The sequence below is a fragment of the Ceratotherium simum genome, chromosome X, assembly GCF_057802395.1.
Source record: "Ceratotherium simum simum isolate JZ-2026a chromosome X, ASM5780239v1, whole genome shotgun sequence".
NCBI lineage: Eukaryota > Metazoa > Chordata > Mammalia > Perissodactyla > Rhinocerotidae > Ceratotherium > Ceratotherium simum.
The window spans coordinates 47,841,362-47,861,539 of NC_141940.1; the positions used below are offsets into that span (position 1 = coordinate 47,841,362).

At 36.2% G+C, this 20,178-nt stretch overlaps 1 protein-coding gene across 4 annotated transcripts in view; it reads right to left on the minus strand.

Moving 5' to 3' along the window:
• Positions 1-20,178, minus strand: part of DIAPH2 (diaphanous related formin 2) — an 825,716-nt gene that overhangs the window by 405,795 nt on the left and 399,743 nt on the right. For all 4 annotated transcript variants that reach the window (XM_087427460.1, XM_014795691.2, XM_087427457.1 and 1 more), the window contains one exon: positions 8,241-8,480. In XM_087427460.1, the coding sequence (XP_087283586.1) occupies positions 8,241-8,480 (240 nt within the window). The remainder of the gene's footprint in view (positions 1-8,240; positions 8,481-20,178) is intronic.

Consider the following 20,178-nt stretch of genomic DNA (forward strand, 5'->3'; position numbering starts at 1 on the left):
AATAAAACACAATGGACTTAAATAAAGGTTAACCATCAAATAAGCTGAACAAAGAAAACCATTTAAAATTAAGAATGATATCCTGTCCTTATGTCATTCTACGGTGCTTAGTTATTTCAGAGGTCAAAACTGGTGAATGTTCTTGCTTCAGTGTAATATAACGAGGCACAGACAAATCCTTAACTTGAAATGTTTGTGTCTATTGGTCATGAATCATGAACAAATGGCACAGTGTGTTGCTATATTCTACGATGACATTTTAAAATGCAAAGTAACACAAATGAACTCCTCTGCATTCTGTTGTAGCATTAGATCTTATATCACTGAGTACAGCCAGTGTGTCAGGAAGATCACTGACTGAAAACTCTTTGCTGCAAACAGCCCCACAGGAAGGAAAGTTGAAAGGACCCATGGGGAGAAAAAGGAAAGTTTGGAAAAAGGATCTAACATTCCATCCAACCCCGTACTTGATGGAATGTGTAATCTTCCCTTACATGGAATTTTTCCAAAACAAATTATATCCCTCAAATCAATTTTCTTCTCAGCAAATTATCAACCACAGCTACCCCAAATTCAAATAACGCTAACACTGTCTGATAGGAAAAAGCACGTTTTGTTGAAGCAAAAGAGACCATCAAATTCTAAAAATATCTTGAGCCACTGAAATAATTTGAGTCCTAGGAAAAGTTGGACTCTTACTCTGCCTCTGACACTGAGTGATCCTGGGTAAGCCATCTCTCTGGAGAGCAGATCCTCATTTGTAAAATATTAAGAACAGCAGCCAACCTTGCCTACCCAAAACTGATATGCTCTGAAAGCCTATCCTTACAAAGCCAAGTGATAGCTCCAGAATGATTCAGATTATTAGGTGCTATTTTCTTACAAATACATAGGCTCTACTGCCTGATACATTAAAATCTATTAGGGGAAGAGAGATTTTCTATTAATATGCCTACGATTACTTCCAATTCAATTTGAACAAAAGAGATTCCTCATTTTACAAGCTACTAGAGAGTAGAGAAAATCCACATGTGATTTTCCCCATTTTCAGAACTCTGTAAGTGACAGAGTTGGTTCTGTAACGCTTCCTTGAAATGCACCATATAGAACCAAACATTCTGTTACAGTGCAATACGGCAACATGCTGCAAAGTTTTGGACACAGAAAACCTAGATTTAAGCCCGAACTTGGATATTTGCTAGCTTTTTAATCTTGGAAAAATTGCCTAACCTCACCAGGCTTTAGTTTTCTAATTTGCAAAATGGGGTTAATAATAATTAACCTCCTTGAATCACAAGGAAAGCACTTTATAAACTGTAAAAATACAGGCACCCACTGTTGACCAGGATTCATTAATCTTCACTAGGATGTCTTTCGGTATATCCTATAGTAGTTATTTTCTAAAATATCTTTGGTTTTAAATTAACAGTCCCACAGTTATTTATTAACCCATATTTGAGGGTGAATTGCTGGTTTATATTTATAGCAAACAATACATTTTTATGTTTTTACAAATACACCACAGCAAAGTGTTACAATTACATATTCAATAGATTTGCTAGTAAAAATACCCTTTATATCTGGGAGCAACTAAATTCTCTCACAAAAAACAAGTTAACACTTATGCTGAACACTCGCAACAAATCCTTTATTTAATCAAATTGCCTGGCTTTCATTCAATAGTAATTTATAGAGGGCTTCATATATAATAGACACTGGAGATATAACGTAGAATAAAGTAAACGTCCAAACTACGAGTTATGAGTCTCAAAAGACAAAGAGAAATGAATAATTATAGTAAAGCGTAGAGAGTTCTTTAATAAGTGTCCTCACAATATGCAGTAGAAACCAGAAAAGAAGAGCTAAAGGGCAAAATTAGATGAAAAAGAGTAGCAAAGGACATTATAAAAATGCAAAAGGTAAGCTGTTTCAGTTACATGTTTAAAAAAGAAAGAGAGTGAGAGAAAGAAATGGCGTGTAATTAGGAGGACAGAGTGCCTACCCCTAGTTTCATAACAAAAGTGACCAACTGTCCTGGTTTGCCTGGGACTGCCCCAGTTTTAGCACTGAAAGTCCCACAATCCCAGGAAAGCCCTCAGTCCTGGGCAAACCAGGACAGCTCGTCACTACATGCAGCTTTAGGAACCTGACTGTTATAGACTAAACTGTGTCCTCCTCAAATCCACATGTTGAAGCCCTAACCCCCAATGTGAGGTATTTGAAGATAAGGTCTTAAGGAGGTAATTAAGGTTAAATGAGGTCATAAGGGTGGGGCTAATCTGACAGGATCAGTGTCCTTATCAGAAGAGAAAGGGACACCAGCTCTCTGGCTCACTCTCTCTGTCTCTGTCTCTGTCTCTGTCTCCCCACCCTGTGCATGCACAGAGGAAAGGCTATGTGAGGACACAGGAGAAGGCAGCTGTCTGCAAGCCAGGAAGAAAGTGCTCACCAGACACCAACCACGCTAGCACCTTGATCTTGGACTTCTAGTCTCCAAAACAGTGAGAAATTAAGTTTCTCTCATTTAAGCCACCCAGCCTGTGGTATTCTGTTATGGCAGCCCAAACTGACCAATACACTAACCAAAGAATTTCACCTCTGACCATCAGTTTTCTCATCTGCAGACTGAAGGGACTCGACTAGATACGTTCTTATGTTACGATTCTAAGTTTATACAGACACAATCCACATTATTTCAGGTAAAAATGTTTAGACATTGTGAAACATTTCTGTTCACAGTATACTTTTTCCTTAGGTCTTTTGTAGATTTTCTCTTGGATTAGATATTTCCAAATTATGCTTCCATAGACAGCTGTCATTTTCCTTACAAATCATATTTTCTGGTAAGTTATCTTCTATTTCACAATGAAACTAAACCATTTCACTTTCCTTCTTACAACTTGTATGGAGGAGATGGATGCCTTCCTTTGTATACTTGAGGTGATGCCTATAATATTCTGTCACTAATACCATGTGAAGGTCTCTAGGAAATGAGGCCTTTATATGTTACATATACTTTATATAAATGATAAAGCTCAGAAAACGTAGCACAATTACATTATCATATTAATCCTAAAGACTTAAAGTAAGATATTTAAAAATCTTCTCCAGGGGCCAGCCCGGTGGCGCAAGCGGTTAAGTGCGCGCCCTCCGCTGCAGAGGCCCGGGGTTCGCGGGTTCGGATCCCAGGCACGCAGCGACGCACCGCTTGTCAAGCCATGCTGTGGCGGCATCCCACATAAAGTAGAGGAGGATGGGCACGGATGTTAGCTCAGTGCCAGTCTTCAGCAAAAACAGAAGAGGATTGGCAGATGTTAGCACAGGGCTGATCTCCTCACAAAAAAATAAATGAATAAAAAAAAAAAAAATCTTCTCCACAGTAAACCTAAATGTTTTCTTCAGGTTCTTTGTACGACATATTTCACATCTGTACAAAAGCACATAATTCTACTATATCATATTTTGTTACATCTCTCTGTCCAATTGGAATGACTACAAAGTCATAGCATGAGTGAAGGAGATATTAATTCAAGGCAGAAAAAGAAAGGTTTTGGCCTTCATAAGTTATAAAATGGGCTGTGAGTTACCTTCCAAAAGAGAAAAACAGTTATGGAGGCAAAATATCCAAACTAGTATACAAATAACTCAAAATCTTCTTACAATCTGCCTATCAATGTTGTCATTTGCTTCCAACATACACCCAATATTCCAGGCAGTATGGTTTTCTAATTCATCTTCAAACACATCATGATTATTCCTAGTTGTGTACCGTCATTAAAAAGAACTACTACAGGGCTGGCCCAGTGGGGTAGTGGTTAAGTGCACACGCTCTGCTTTGGCAGCCCGGAGTTTACAGGTTCGGATCCCAGGCGCGCACCGACGTACCACTTGTCAAGCCATGCTGTGGCGCGGTCCCACATAAAGCAGAGGAAGATGGGCACGGATGTTAGCCCAGAGTCAGTCTTCCTCAGCAAAAAGAGGAGGATTGACGACAGATGTTAGCTCAGGGCTAATCTTCCTCACAAAAAAAAAAAAAAAAGGCACTACTACCATTTGTTTAACACTATAATTTTTTAAAATACTCTGAAAAAGATCATTTTATTTGACCCTGAAAACAACTCTATGAAAATAAACAAGGGTCACTGTACTTCCTTATTTACAGATGAGGAAACTGAGTTCAGAGAGAGTAAGTGACTTAGCCATGAAAATTTGGCTAGTAATTGGCAAAATGGAAGCTACAATGTAGGTTCTGAGCCCAGTGTTCTCCCATCTCATAAGGTTATACCTTCTTCCCTTCATGTAACCTAATTCTACCTATCCTTCAAGATCCTTCTGTTTCAACTTACCAGTACTGTCCATCTCCATCCCCATTCCCAAAACGTCCTCCCTCCTCAGAAGTCCTGTTAATCTCAATGGCCATTAATTTTTGTATTAACTGACGGTGTATCTTGTGACATTATATAACACTCTGTATGTATATTTCCTGGCTACTCAATTATACCACAAGCTGTTTGAGGTTTCTGTGTGTCTTCTGTTTGTTTGTATCCCCCTGGTGTACCAACCATCTATTGTTTTGCCTTTATTTGTTTGTTTGAGCCTGGCTGATATCCCTTCACCTACCCCTAACCTTTGGCATCCCTATCTTTGATAACAGCATCCTTTAGGGTATGACCAATCTTCCATCGCAGGTAGTCTTGGTAGCGCTGTCAATCAAGTTCTTTGCCCTCCCTTGGACACAGGGTGTTCCAGTAATTCACACTAGGCCAATCAGTCTCTCTTTCTATTTAGAATTTGAATCAAACAGAGGGAAAGGAGGAGAAAAATGGCTGAGCTAATATATCCCAAAAGCAACTTCCTGAAAAGACTTTCCATTCATTCCTGGCTCCCTGCATACTCAAAGCTGCCAAAGTTGCTGCTCATTTGAAGGCCAAGTTCTTCAGCCTTTCCTTAGTTTCTAGCTGAGCTACTTTACATCCTCTCCATACCATTTTTTGCTTAAATCAGGCAGAGTCACTTTCTGTTGCTTGCAAACAAAGATCCTTATCTGATACACTCACAAAGCTTAGTGCCTAGGGAGTGCTAAGTATTTTTAGATGTTTTGTTCTTATGCAGAGTATGTTATTACATACTGAAAACATAAATAACAAATGACTATGAAGTGCAACATTCCTATTGGTTAGAATTTTAACAACCAACAGGCAGGCATGGAACAAGCTAACATTGAGAACTCATCTGCATGGAAATAATTTTTATTACATTTCAGCACCCTGGTTTGGTGACTCAGAAAAGTGATAATTCACTGCTGCAAATCAACAAAGCATTTTGTGGTGAGGGTAGTACTTATAGTAATGATACCCGTTCGTGATATTTGACATTTAGGTTAACCCATCTGTTTTCCTTTTCTTCCCAAATATTATAGGAGCTAATGTGACCATCTGAATTTTTAATAGTATTTTACTACAAGATACATCTGATAAGTTTAACTGCTTATACCATGGCTCCTTTTTAACTAGGTGAATATTTTAACATACCCTATAGCTTCTTGTAAAAAGTGGTGGATTACAATTTTAAATTCACTGAGAAAGAAAATTATCATTAGAATTATTTAGGCGGTAAATGGTATCATTTTTAGAGCATAATCAGTGCTCTACAGAGAAAGTTCCCTCTGCCCGATTTTTAAGGAAAAAAAACACTAAGAAAAACGAACCAAGTAATCTTTTATAATACAAGTGAAATTTAACAGCAATTCTAGCTAATCATACATCAGTAGTTAGTTAATTCAGTTTTGAACAGATTACAAACCTAAGCTAACTACTTCTATGTACTTCAGTAAATTTCTGTCATTTTATACATTTACATCTCCTCAGAATCCTTTGTATTCCAGGAACATCCTTTGAATCCTAGATATTATGGGAATATCATGCATGTATATGATATTTCACTTTCTTAATGACAAGTATTTCCCTAAAGATACAAATCCTACAGAAAAGTGTGGGGGGGGGGATTTTAAAACATTCTCTTCTTTCTCTTTTAGAACACCTATTACTACATGATAGTATTTCCCCCAAGATTATTTTTTATTTTATTTGAAGTTGGCAAAAATCTTTGTGCTGAATCCTTTGAGCATACCTCTAGTGATAGATGTCAGATCAGCGTTATGTGGAAGAACTTTTATTTGACGGGTAGATGACAGGAAGAAGCTTCTCTCCCAAATATAAGATGTAACTGTAAAATCCTTCTGTGAGATTAATATAATCTTTTGTTCCTGCGTATAAATGACTTATTCATTCTTGCCTCAAAAAAATCAGTTCATGTAATTAATTTGAATACTGTGAAATTAAGACACAAAAAAGGTACATATGTATCCAAATTAGGATATTTTTTAAAGGTCTTTTTATATGAATTATGAAATAGGTATGCAATACAAATTTCCAATGATATTTTCTTTTAACTCATAATATTTTTATAATCATTAACCAAGAATGCTTTAAAATTCACTCACTGTGCATAGAGCATATACTCTAAACAAGTAGCATCTTGGTAAGGGATGACTTTATTAGTATTTATTTATTAGTATATTGAGCATATAGTATATAATACAATGGAAAAGTCTTAAATATTTATTTTTATCCTATCAATCTGGCTATGATTTATTCCAATGTATTACCAGCATTGCCTTATTCTCTCTGGCATTATTGAATAATTTCACATGTTCCCTAATATCACAAGAAGAGAGAGTAAAAATGATTTTTATTTTTTTTGACAGAATATAGCATTTCAGACGATCTTCCCTATCTTCCTTGCTCTCTTTTCTCATACCCCTCAAACATAAATCAGGAGTAAAAAGATACTTACAATTCCATTATACATCCTATTATCTGCAAATGTTATTCTTTACGTCTATCTGGGTTAGAACTACCAGAAGTAAATCATTTTTGATACATATTAAAATGCTAGTCCATGTATATGTAATGCACATCTATTTAATGCATGAATAGAAAAGAAATTTATATCCATTCCTAGTTTTGGGATTCTCATTATAATATACACTTCAAGAACTAACCAAAGTTCTGCAATGTTTTCAGATGTGAGACTAAAAAAAGTGAAAGAATAGTGAGATGTCAAGGATAGACTGCTTGTTTTCAGATTTATTTTCATCTCTAGCTTTCATACAGGCCTTCACCTCAGAGTCTGTTCAGTTTTTTCTCTGTAACAGACAGATATTTTCCTTGAATAAGGTGGTTTGCTCTAGCACAGAAATGGACATAGAGGTCACTTTTGCGCTTCTCTGTTTACTTTTAACAAGAATTAAATCTCAAAAATAATACTGTGAAATAGACCAGTCAAAATAATAAAATGATTATCATTTGATTTTTTTAACTTTTAGCTGATGCACAAGATACCTAGTATAAACTTAGTAACACAACACTATTCAATAATAAAGAGTATTATTTTCTTAGAGAAGAATAAGCATAGCGTATTCAAAAAGAAATTTCTGGCTATTTACCTCATTGCATTTAGCTCCTCAAATACTTTTTGGAGAGACGTAAAATAAGTACAAAGGGATTGAAATAAAAGATTGCATCTACTTTACAAAAGCTTTTTTTTTTTTTTTCCTGAAGAAGATCAGCCCTGAGCTAACATCCGATGCCAATCCTCCTCTTTTTTGCTAAGGAAGATTGGCCCTGGGCTAACATTCCTGCCCATCTTCCTCTACTTTATATGGGACACTGCCACAGCATGGCTTGACAAGCGGTGCATCGCTGTGCACCCGGGATATGAATCTGCGAAACCCGGGCCGCAAAGCAGAGCGCACGCACTTAACCACCGCACCACCAAGCCAGCCCCAGCAATTTTTTTTGATCTACAAACTCCAGTAAGAGTTGATCAGCAAGAGTTTTGTACTATACTACAAAAGAATGTGCACACTCTTTGAGATTTTACTGCAGTAATATTTTTAAAAATTATTTGTTTTAATTGAGATATAACATCTGTACAAACCTTCCTCTATTTTGTGTGTGGCTCCCCGCCAAAGCATGGCTGATGAGTGGTGTAGGTCTGCACCTGGGATCTGAACCTGTGAACCTGGAACGCCAAAGCGGAGTGTGCCAAACTTAACCACTATGCCACGGGGCCGGCCCCAAAGCGTATTTTTTTTGACTTATGCACTATTGCTATTTAGAGTGACTCCTCTCATAGACGAGGTTATTGCAAATTAGCATTATAAAATGTTATCTTACCTTACAAAGGAAGTTGATCTTAAAACCCAAAGACTGGGCATTTCTTGAGCCTGAGTTCATGTAGTTTCCAACCAAAAGAATTAACTCTAAAAGTGTGTTAAAGCTTTCACTTTTCTTCAGTTCTTCACAGGCAAGAGTTACTGCTCTGATGCTTGGTTTGATGTTGTTTATGTGTTCTTCAAACGTGAGCTTGAAAAGAATGCTATTGAGACGAGGCCGCAACATTTTCACTGAGCTCATCTGTAAGATAAGGAAGGCACTATAAGAACATATACTAAAGCCTGTTATTTCTCACTCTAGAGGTGATAATTTTATAGACAATCCTGTAAAATTCCCGCATAAATTTAATTCTCTCTAGGTTTTAAGAAATATCATTTTTATTTGCTTTAGACATTCCAAAAGAATATTTTTCTCAAAGTTTAAAAATCAGTTAGCTGTTCAGTTTTAAATAAATTAAATCATTCTTACAGCATTAAGAAAATATTACAGAAGCTAAACAGTTGCTATATGTTAATTATATAATCATAATTCATTAACAGCATTTAAACTGCCAAAAATCTGTCCCAGAGGTAAACTAGGAAAATTTACAAATAGAAAATTGAGTTGAGTGAATAGTTGGGCCACAGATAAAAGATGTACATGATGACAGAAAATACAAGTGGAACCACATTTCCTAAGAAATTACCTATTACTATGCTGTTTGAAATCAGAGGACTAGCTGTGACGGAGCATTTAATAATTTTTAAACCTATGATTTTTATTCACAAACTATATTAAATATTTATATATGCTCTAAAGAATTTCACCTACTTGACAGAATGTTGATGTTAAATAATTAGGTTATGGTAATATCACATACACTTACTTTTAAGTACATTATTCAAGAATTCTATATTGGTTTTCTTCAAAACAGTTTAACTCAGGTTTTAATTACTTGTTTCATAGTATTGGTGCACATTCTCTATTCCCTTTGGCATAGCTCCTATAATAATAATTTATTTTAGTCTTTAATTTCCTATAACTCCAAGTCATTTAACTAGTTTTCTGGGAGAGAGGTGGTGGGGAGGGTAGAAACACCTGAACATACACAAGCACACATACAATGAAAAGAAATTATTAAAAATCCTAATTATATTTAATTTTTGCACATAGAGCTTAGTTTCCTGAATACAAATGCCAGGCAGAGATTAGGCACTGAGATATCTATAGATAACACAAAAAGAATTTGACAACGTAAACAAAAGTCTTAAACCACAAATCACCCTCCAAAAGCAGCAAATGTGCTGTTGAATAGACCATATTTGATCTAACACGGAAGCAAGTCATAGTCCATCATTTTTCTTCTTTGAAATGAACTTACCCATTAACCATGGGTGTCTGCCTCTCCAAAGATTAACCTTTGCCTTCTGCTAATCCCTCTATATGCTTTCGTGCTTTTTATAGGAAGAGGTATAAAAGTATGCTAGGAATATCCACCTGTAACTATATTTATGTAGGTCTTATTACTTATCACTAGCTTTTTATATGATCAGAGTAATATTATACAAACTATTGTACTGTTTCTTTGGTACTCACATGGTAAGTATAAGACACACCACCTATTCCAAAAAGTTTCCAATATAGCCTAAAACTCATAACACAGAGGCTTGAAAACTATAGCTAGTGAAGAAAACAACACATGATTCTAGATGGGTAAATAGAAATGAACTGCCAGAGATGTTCACTGAAAGAAAACTTTATACTCTTATAACTACAATATTTAATGAATGCTTCACAGTAGAGGGGATACAAATGAATAAATAAATAAGTAGAATTATAAATAAATAAATACACAGAGAGAGAGAGAAACCGGGGCCAAAAGGAAGGTATAAAGAGAAAGAATGATGTGAGAAAAGGTTTATAGGTTAGGAATATGTGAGGTATATACCTAGCGGCAGAATTCGGACCAAAGTACCTGAAGAGTCCCTGTGTAGGCCACGAAATTGGAAGCTAATCCCGTCAAAGTCTACTTCTCCATGAATGTGTATATCTCCTTGTGTCTCTGTGGGAATCTCTCTAAGTTTCTATATGTTTTTCTGCCTTCATTTATGCCTCTACCACTGTCTCCAAATCTCTCCCCACTTTATTTTTCCCTTTCTTTTACTGGTAACTGGCCATGATGAGCACAGAAGCATGTCTTCTATCGTTTCATACATTTGGGGAGTAGTTTTTGAGTCTCCCTGATGGTGAAAAAAGCCATAGAGCTACTCCGACCAGGTGCTGGTCACCATGGACTTGCCCTTCTGGCCATGCTTTGTAGGGCTTATGCGGACCCAGTTCACCAGGGTGGCCTTCATCTCTGATCAACAAGGAATTTAAAACTTAGGCTTACATGGATTTTTAGTCTTGCTTCAGTTCTAATATCACTTGTCTTCATTCATATTTTTATCCTTTTGGGGCTTTGTATTTCAATCCTTGGCCTATAAACCTAGAGCATGAATTTGATCTTTTTTTGTTTTTTTTTTTAGTACCAGCTCCAGCTGAAATAATGTGATCAAAAGTGTACTTTAATAATAATAATGATGATAATAATAATTAACACTTACTGAGTACTTTGCACCAGGAATTTTTTACATATGTATTATATATATAAACTGATTTAATTCTCAAAACAATCCTAGGGGAAGGTTATTATCGTGAGTCTCATTCTAAAGATGAAGAAAGTGAGGAACGGAAATACTAGGCAACTTGCACAAAGTCAAATTATACGTTGAAACCTGGAGATTTGAACGCAGGCATTCTGGCCACAGAACCCAGATTCTCAACCACTTCACCACACTGCCTCTTGAGTCTTACTGGGAGCAGTATGCATGACTGGTTGAAGGAAAGATCAGTGGCAGGGAGACCATTAGTAAGTCATCAAAATGGCCTGAGAAACAGGTAATGAGCTAGAATGGTGATAGTAGGAAGAGAAGGGATGCAACGGATACAAAAGACAGAATTAAGGAAGAATCAACGGGACTTAGCAACTGACCAGCTTAAATTTTATGTACTTCAAGGTTGAATTACTAAAATAGACTATTTAAATGTACTTCCTGACCCCTCCACCCTTCCTCTCCAAATTTTTGCATAAATAGTAAAATGATACCTCTAGGATAGGGAAATAATATTGCTTTCTTGATATTTTAAGTTTTTGGTATTATTATGATATCTGGTAGCATTTGGAAATTCAGCCCTCAAGTTTCAGAAGAGATAAGTATTGGAGTTGGCAGATTTGGGAGTTTTTTGAATAGATGCCGTGGGAGGCAAGGTCGTTGCTGAGAAGAGTGTATAGAGAAAAGAGTCAAAGACCGCACCTCGTGCAGCACCTAGCACAGGGTCTGGCATATATTAGACATTCAAATATTTGCTGACTGATTTTAAAAGTACTACTTAGATGACTAACCATTTTCCAGATCTTCTCCCAAGTAGAACAGATTGTCTATTGAAAAAAATTAACAGCGGATGGTAATGGTTTACTGTCCCAAAAATAATATCTTCAGCTAAGATGTCAAACCAGAAATGCTAAGGAATTAACTTTGTTGAACTGTTATTACCGGATATAATCTATCATCACTCAGTCTGATTTCAGGAAGAGGTTGTGCATTTTAAGGGAGTCAGAGTTACCCTTTGATCAGACAAAAACTTTTCATTTATTTGCCCTCTAGAACGAGGTTTGGCACATAGCAGGTGATTAATATGATAGGTGAATAAAAAATAAATAATTATAAAATGAATGAATGGATGGATGGATTCATTCATTCAAATAGGAATTCCAATAGCATCAAAGTGCTGGATTGGGAAGAGGATGCATAGCGTGAAGAGGTATCATAGTAGGCTGATGTGGGGAAGGAGGAGAGTACCCTATATAAAGTCATTTGTTACCATGCAGGTCATCCAACTATATTGCTCAGGCCCAATCTTAGCCAATATTCAGAGCCCCATATAACTATTTGAAGGGTAGGTTCGAGAGAAATTCTTCCCTAATGCCAGGAGAGGGAAAGAAACTATTCTCTGCATTCTCCAGACCCTTAATGTAAATTGTGGTAGAGAAACAGGGACTTCTGAATTACACAGACCTGGAGTTGAACTACAGTTCTTCTGTCATTTTCTAGTTGTACTACCTAGTGCAAGTTACCTAATATTTCTGAGACTTTATTTCCTCATCAGTAAAATATATTCCTTAAGTCATCCGCGCAAGTTGCAGTAAGACTTAAATGACTTACTACGTGTAAGACTCCTGTCATTGTAGCTGACACAATGTAAGCACTCTAAAACAATAGCTATTGTTTTCATTACCCTCTTTACTCATCCTCAGAAATTCCCAAGAAGAAGGAACCATGATCCTTGATTATTCTCCCAAATCTGAGGGAAAGTTTCTCTCATCCACAAGTAAGGAATGTGTGTTTCCAGGGCTCGGTGAAGTACAGGGCTTATTATCTATTGAAGACGCTGTAAATATTGTGCTCTGCTCTCTTTAGCCAGTTTTAATGCAGAATATACATTTACTATTAGATATGTTATCACTGACAATGTGTTGTTATAAAATCAAGAGACTGGAGGACATGAAGCTATATTGGACACATCTTGTAACAGGAGCCACAAGTCAGTATGCGTTAATCATACTAACAGAATTTGCTGCAGTCATAAGTGTGAATTTTTATGATCAGACCAGGGTGCATTGATAGACAACAGTTGAATCTCCATTAGAGAATTTGGGTGTAGAAGGGAATGACTGGATAACTAAGCTTAGAAATAACAGGAAGCACTGAGCAACATCCTCAGCCACAGATACAATTATTAAAAGGTTCATGTCTCATAAAGGCACTTGAATGCACCTAAGTGATTATGAGTAAATAAAACAAAAACTCAGCTGAAATGGATGCTTGTTTTCAGTTGTGGTCCCTCGCAGCATTTTAGTTGACTGGCATCCTTTGTTTTATAATTCATTCCTTGAAGTGCTGGAGTAAGCTGACCACGGTGTTGTATTATGTAGGGGATTTATTTGTGTTATGAGGTACCTGTCTATCAAATCACATCAAGCAGCTATCATTTCTTTAGCTGATCTGCACTATATTATAAAAGAAAAGTGTATTGACAGCTTTAGCGAGAGCAGCTACAAGTGGATTATTTCCCCAAAGAGTCAGACACAGTTTTGTTTATATACTTTGAATTTTATACACTTCACTACCTATGCAGCCGGTGAATATTGATCTACTGCCAAACTACCATAAGAATCCAGAGAGAAAGGAAAAAATCACAAGTGTAAAAATCATGTGTGAACGAGGAGGAGGATGGCCACATGCCACTCCTGCAGTCACGTGTCGCCTGCCTTTAAGGTTATTTCTATTATCTTTGCTTTTGCACCGCTAAGAAACACATCTTCAACTACATCATATGTGAGCATAATTGATCCTCTAGTCTCTTCAAAATATAATGTTAAGAATTCATTAAAATTAACATATATTTGTAGCAAATATACATTTGTTACAAGGTATTTTCTCCAAATAGTTAAATACTGTTAGGACCCATTGCACACTGAACACACAGAATAATTTTGTATCAGTGTCTATAATAAAGGTTATGATAATGAAGTCACATAAAGAAAGGTGGATTTAAGTTAGACAGTAGGCAGAACTGCCTATAAAAGTTGTGAGATCCAGACTCAATGATTGAGCAAAACTCTGCCTGGAGTATGGAAATAAGGAACATCCATGATTCTCTGTTAAATAATTTTCTTATCCTCTTTTAGACAATAACATCCTCAAGGGCAGGGTCTCGCCTGCTCATTGCTGTACTTTCTGCAGTACGCCTAGTACCTGGCCTGGACACAATAATCAATACAAGTGTACCTGTTATATGGAATCAATGGCAAAGGTTTCTACGTTAGACGTCGGGAGAGATAAAAGCCATAGTTAATCTGTAAAATGAGGCTTTGGAAAAGCAGAGTGTTGTAAACTGACTTCATACTAGAAAAATAATGATGTGCTGATAGAGAATATCTTCCCCAAAGATAGAGAGATGTGGAAATTATGCATCAGCAAACACCTACTCGTCTAGTCTGCAACAGAACACAGTAACAATGTCTGCCCCAAAAGACAATGTAAACTCAGAAGAATCATACTAAGAATTTGAGCAAGATTTCAAAACATCCTTCTGAAAATAGCTGTTTGAGACCAAGAATGGCCATCAAAACATCCACTGTGGTGCTATGATGTTGTATTAGGGATTGCTGATATCAAGAAGGAAAGGGGTTATGTTTTGATGTTTTAAATTTAATAAAAGCAATCAATAACAAAATTGATTGACATCCATAGACTTAATCTGAATATTCAGTTTTCAGGTGGTTTTATTTTACTTTATTTTATTGCAAAAGCTGATGGAAATAAGCAATCTTGTCACAAAAGGGATTATTATGAGAAGTTAATGACATGAACAAGAATGTGAATATATGGACTTGAGAATGAGACATTCGTGAGTTTTCTTTTACATGATCTCAAAATTATTAAAACAGCTTTTTCTCAGATAAAATGCATGCACCTTTAGAAGTGAGAGCTAGCTTCATATTTACAGCAAGAATGAAAATAAAAAACAATCAAGGCACTACATATCAATACACTAAGCACTCTGAATGAAAGCAAATAAAATAAAGAAAAATGCGATTTTGCAAATGAATATGCAAACCTGAATAATGATTTAATATTAATGGAACAGAAGAGGTACAATTTTCTATCCAAACTAATTGCCTTTGATGATATGTGGGAGGAAAAAAAAAGCTTTTAAGAATTTCCTCTTCACCTGGTTAAGCTATCTTGAATAGAGTTCATAAGCTTTCACGGGGCTTTAAAAAAATTAAAAAGGACACAAACTTTATAGTCGTACTTCCAACTACAGGCACAAATCCACTCCTTCCGCCTTCATATATTTGTGTAGAAAAAGAAAAATAAATTAAATGTGGTGTCAGCGATATCACATAATCTGTGTTTTTCATTATAAATGTTTTTATGCACAGGGCTATCTCAACATCTTTTTGTTACATTATAGCCTTTTTAATTGAAAAAATATGGGTAATTTTGAAGTCAGCAAAACAAAGCACTGATTACTCAGAGAACTAATTATTGCCCTCTTTTTCTCAGAAGATATGTTAGTTTAATAGATACACACAGTATGGGTCTCCAGCCTCAGTGCAAGACAAGCGGGAATTTCCATTGCTCTGAGGTTTGAGAACAGCTGAGCTGCAAACACACTCCGAAGAGTCTAAAAGCTCCTGCTTAGGGTTCTAACTGGCAGAGCTTTCAAAGATCCGTGCTTTTTTTCCAGTAAAGGTACAGCACATAATTACAACGATGTACCAAATTCAATTCTGTGGCAGGCAGGTTGGAAGACAAGCCAGTGGGAAGCTATGCAGCCAATCTACCCCCCTGAAGAAAAGGATTATTGATCATAGAAGGTGTAGGAACTAGCATATCCCTCTTACAAGGAGGTCTGCCTTTAGACAAAAGAAACGTCCCTGGGTTTTTTCATTTGTTTCTTTTCTTTTCCTCTCGCTATTTTATTTATTTATTTATTTATTTTTTAACTTATTACATGTGACTACAAGCAAACTCAATGATGTAGCTGCTGAAAAACCAAAAAGTTTAGGGAAAGCTTAGCAGCCCAGTCACTGTCTCAGATAAGTTTCTTTCTTTCAGAAAGTCAAAGCCAGATTTTTCCCCAGTTTTGCCAATTTTCTTGTTTTTTGTTTGATGATGATGATTTTAATGAATCTTGCAGGAGTAATCTCACTTCTGGCATAAGTCTATCCCTAACTGATGAGATTTTGATTTCAGCATTCAGGAAGTTATATAATAATGTAAACTCTACAGGGCACTAGCAAGGGTTATAGGAATAAAATGAGGAAAGTATTTATTGTTAGAGAAGGAAAGAAAAGGTTTCAATGAGAAGGCTAAATTCTTTGATGTTATCAAGTACCATATGGATACAGAATTAGACAGGACTGAAAAGAGTCCACCTGGTTTTGCATTCCTGCTAAAACATTCAACATTTGTTAAATACATATCATGTGAATAAAATCAACATGATGCATGCACTTACAGAAATTGCAATCTGGTGGGAGTTATAGACATTCAATAAATAACCTCGCAAATAAACATTTAATTACAAACCATGATAACTTCCAGAAAGGAAAAGAAAAAAAGGCACTCTGAGACATTAATAGGGAGACCTAATTTTGACTGATAGGTAAGTGAAAGCACCACCGGGAGAATGAAATGGAAGCTGAGACTAGAAGAATAAGCAGGAGAGAGGCAGGCAGGCAGGTAGGTGGTGAGCGGGAGTAAGAGAGAGGAGCCTGTGTAATGGGCCAGAGGCAGGAAAGAGCACGGCAAATTCAAAAGCTGAAAAATAAAAGACAATGTGGCTGAGGCACAATGAACAAGAGGCCAAGCAGCAAGACATAAAACTAGGAGAGGTGGTAAGCTGTGGCAAGGAGTTTATATTGCAGCCTTAGTGCCATACAAAGCACTGATGCTTTAAGCAGATGAATAACATGATGCAACACAAATGCACTCTAGAAACGTCACATCAAGGGCTGTGCCAAGACAGATTTGGAGAAGGGCAAAAGTGTAAAGGCAGAAAACAAGCTAAAAGTATAGCATAATGGATAAAGGGAACGATAATACTGGCTTGGGCTAAGGTGGTGACAACACAGATGAAGAGAAGTGGGTAGATCTTTAGATGCAATTAGGAGGTAATTAATGATCTCCCCCAGATCAGTTTAAACGCATTGTTTAAGGCAGAATTCTGATCGCTGTTTGTTGAAAAGTGAATTAGAGGCAGGGAAGCAGAGAGCAAAAGGAGCCTAATCAGAAAAAAATGACGCTAGGAAATCAAGAGAGGGCAGTAGCTATCAGGGACCTCATTGCCAATGAAGGATTTTTATTCATCCATCTATCCAGATACCCATTCATTCGTAATCAGACAGTGAGTGACTTAAGATTTTTTTTTTCTGAGGAAGGGCAGAGTGGAGGAAAAACTGAAGAGGCAATAGAATAACAAAACTAAAGTAAGCAGGGGATAAGGATGCCCCAAACGGAGATAAGTAAATCAGCATGTAGTAGAGCACCTCACACACATGCACATGCACACTCACACCCCCCAGTCCAGTCCAGTGGTTAAAAGCACTGTCGATGAAGTCAGACTGCCTGGGTTTGAGTTTTGCATCCACTACTTTCTATCTAAACTTGGACAAGGGCCCTAGTCTTTCTTGGCCTCAGTTTTCTCATCCATAATATGGAGCTAATAATAGCGTCAAGCTCACACGGTTGTGAGGAATACATGAGATGGTGGGTGTAAAAGCTTAGCAATAGCATTGGACACAGTAACTCCTCAATATATTTTTGTTTCTATCAATAATAATAGCAACTACAATAATATTTGTCCTAACAACAAGGTATTCCCTTTTTCTGAGGTTCCACAGAGAACAGATTAACAAAAGATAAGGCTAGAGATAACTTTGTAGGTAGAAGACAATATATTGGAGGTTCCGAAGCCTAAATGCTTTCCTTTTTCTCTGGCGAGGAAGAGATTAGGTTGTTTGTAGGAAATGAAAAGAATGGGGAGGCGAGGGCTAGAAGACTTGAAGAAAGCAGGTAAGATATGGTATAGCCGCCATGGAAAAATGAAAGACCACTGAATAGGAACAAGTAAAATAACTGCTGAAATGGCAATGAGAGCCCCGCTGAGGTAAAAGCTAAAATGTCATAAAGGGACCAATTCACTCAGTTCACCAAAGAGAACAGGGAGATAGAAAGTCAGAGAGTTAGAGGCAGAATGAGAATGCTAAGGAGCTTGGGTTTTATTCTGTAAATTCTGCGAGACACCGAAGGTTTCTGATACAGAAATTACATGATGAATACAGATTTCAAGAAGACTATACAAATAGTATTAATGGGGAAAGAGAGAAAGCAAGACAACCAGTTAGGAGCCTCTCTCATTAGTACAGATGATTCTACACATTTCCAAAGTTGTCCTAAATGTAGGCTGTCGATCTAGTTTGAGGGTTAAAAAGTATTTGGGTGTATTCACACAGAAGTGAATTTAATTTCAGCATAGACCTGGATAAACATGTTTTAGCATAATTTTTACTTTTATGGATCTAAAATATGCTATTTTTAATCTCAGGCTCACACTTGCATTTAATAATTGTCCAATAATTCAATTCAATAAACATTTATCTATTGTCTATTGTATACAAGATATTGTTCTAAGCACTGCAAAACATACATGCTTAAAAGACCAAGGCATATCATTATTTCAAAACTCTTTTCCTAGATATGAGATTGTCTAAACTTTATTTGGCAAATCATGATTGATACAACCTTAGGTAATTTACATAGCGCAAACTACTTTGTAATGTCTTTGACTTTTTTCCCTAAGGACATGTAGTTAAGGATGGGCAGAGTAAATAAGAGGACCAAGTGACTTCATGTACACAGCCCCAGAATTATTTATGGTTCTGTGCATAAACAAGAAATCTCTTCCATTTTCTACTTTGCTTTTAGTTCAGAAGGTATATTGCTTTTTATGTCCCCAGACTTCATTTCCTCAGTGTGGTACCAAGGATATTCCTCTTGAAGGACTTGCTTGGCAAACTAATACATCTTCCAAGATAAACTGCATTCAGAAAAAAAATGGCTTCAGAGAAATTGTGTAGTGTACCTACTGTAAAACTCATAACCATCATGACACAGCTGAATTCTCAGATGGTATATAGCCTTGCTTCAATTATAATATGGATGCAAGGACTTTAGGTTTCAAGTGTGGACTTTGCTCTAGAAAATTTTATTTAATATTGTGCTAGGGTGCTATTTAATAAATACTATCTAGCCAGTTCAGCTGATTAATTTACCTAATTCAAAAATGAAAGAAATGTCTTCCTCAGGTACCTATACATTCTCTATCTCACCCCAAATATACACTCCTGATTTTCTTTTCAAGGATTTGACAGAATGCTCCTACATCAGTATATGGAATGCTACATCTGAGAATTAATAAACTCTAGATATGGGCAAGCAGTTATTGCACAGATTCAAAAGAAACGTACTCAGGCCCATCACATTTCAATGTTAAATAGGATTTTTAAATTGCAAATCGGATCAATTCAAACATATTACTATTAAAAAGGTTATAAAATATTTTGGATGAAGCAGACACAGTGTTTGACTACTAGGTCCGATGGTAATTTTAAAAGTGTTGGTATTCAGATGTAAAACGGTTAGGGAGCCAGGCTAAAGCTGGCAGCCGTAATACAACTGTTCATTCATACAGTGAACAAATCTTTATTGAACACTTAAGTCAAAAACAGCTTTTTCCCTAAGAAATAAAATAAATCATTATGCCTTCTTTCCTACTACTATTTTTCTGGCCAATTATTTGAATAGCAGGTTTGGAGAATGCTTAAAACATATAACTATATTCTTTAATACATAATTTATACCTAGTCCTCTTTTGTACCCCTTAAAATGAAGAGGGGGTAAGGAAACATATTTCATTCCAATAATAGTTTAACCACACTAATACATGATGTGTATTTATGAGATTTTCTTCCCATCAGAAACAGTGTATTTAAAGCTTTCAATCAATTAATGACACTCTATAGGAAATCTGAAAATTCTTGTTTTTTTTTCTGACAAAATATATACCACAAAAAAGAGTCTCTAGAACATTGCTTTTTATCTACTTACTATTTTTTTCTTTAGCCTAAATTTGTTGGGTCCAAATTCTAACATCAAGATCTAAATAGAAGAAAAAATAGCCAATACAATAATATATACTATTTTCCATATATTAATAGAATTAAATATCAGCACTTATATGAAGGAGATCTCATAATGTATCTTGAGGTATTTTGTAGCATATG